We start from the raw sequence: 1247 nt of genomic DNA on the forward strand, positions 1-1247 counted from the left end.
ACAAAGCCAGTATATTGGCAAAAGTTTCAAATGTTTACAAAAGGAATAGTTCAACACATAAACAATTACACCTGGTGATTCAAACCATCTTCCACGATCTCCTCATCATCAACCAGGGATCCATCACGGACTATCTTCCTAGGATCCATTTGAGATAAATCCTGACCCGGCAATAAAAACTTTACTTGCAGAATAGCCCGCTCAAAACCTTCAACGAAGGCATCCAAGATCTCAGTTTGTTTCCCTTTCTCCAGCTCTTTCATCTTCATAGTAGCTTCTATCATCTGTTCCTGCATACTTGAAAGCTCAGCACTCTTTTTCTTAAGCATATCAGCCTCTTTATCATACTTATCCTTCACAGAAGTCAACTCTTTTTCCTTTTCCACAAGCCTGGCCTCAAGTTCAGCAATCACACTTTTCTTCGACTTCAACTCCTCATTCAGTTTATTTGATTCCTCAGACAACCTTGATGACTTCCTATGCCTAATCTCTTGACTACGTCCAAGACTTGCAATCCGCAACCTAATCACCTACAACACGGCAAACGCCTATAACACCATAAAAACAAAGAAAATACCATAGAATAGGATAGCGACCAATTCCTGCAGAAACTGGTCAACAGTAACATCTCCGGCTTCCTCTGCTATAGCCTTATCCACGGGAGACTGACCAAACTCGTTGGTAATCACCATATAAGGGCAATCCTTGCTTCAAAGCGATGAACCCTCACCATCCTCAACAAAACCATGAAACCGTTTCTGATTGTCCATAAAATTAGAAAGCTCCTCCAAGGACACCCCCTTTTCCTCTTCAGAAAAACCCTCCGACCCCTCAAGATCAACAACGTTTGACTTCCTCATTTACATTCTAGGAAATCAAGCAAATTTTCAAAGCACCTCAAGAAAGCCCACCCGTTTGGGTGAAGCTGAGACGGTGCATAGTTCAACTGTTTCAGAACAGCACATTCAGACACAGTGAATGGCAGTTTAACATACAACTCTTCTAAGACACAGGTATGCATAAAAAAGAATTTGAGATCAATCTTCCTATGAAACACACAATCTGACCCAGAGCAAGGCAGTAACTCTATACGAGTTCCAGACTCTTTTCTGACAATCTTATTTATGTCAATCTGACTAACACTTTCAGTATTCATAAACAAAGACACCCTTATCTTCACATCATAACTAACCCAGTTATATGAATCATATTCCACCAAAGGTTGTTCTTTTTTTAACTTTTCATTC

The 1247-nt window shown here is 40.3% G+C and overlaps 1 protein-coding gene across 1 annotated transcript; it reads right to left on the reverse strand.

The window, feature by feature from the left end:
- On the reverse strand, window positions 66-692 carry LOC107620361. Its single transcript, XM_016322534.1, has 2 exons — window positions 597-692; window positions 66-530 (listed from the first exon to the last, which is right to left on the reverse strand). Exons 1-2 carry the CDS (start codon window positions 690-692, stop codon window positions 66-68), a joined length of 561 nt encoding a protein of 186 aa, XP_016178020.1.

This window comes from Arachis ipaensis, chromosome B10 (assembly GCF_000816755.2).
Source record: "Arachis ipaensis cultivar K30076 chromosome B10, Araip1.1, whole genome shotgun sequence".
Lineage (NCBI taxonomy): Eukaryota > Viridiplantae > Streptophyta > Magnoliopsida > Fabales > Fabaceae > Arachis > Arachis ipaensis.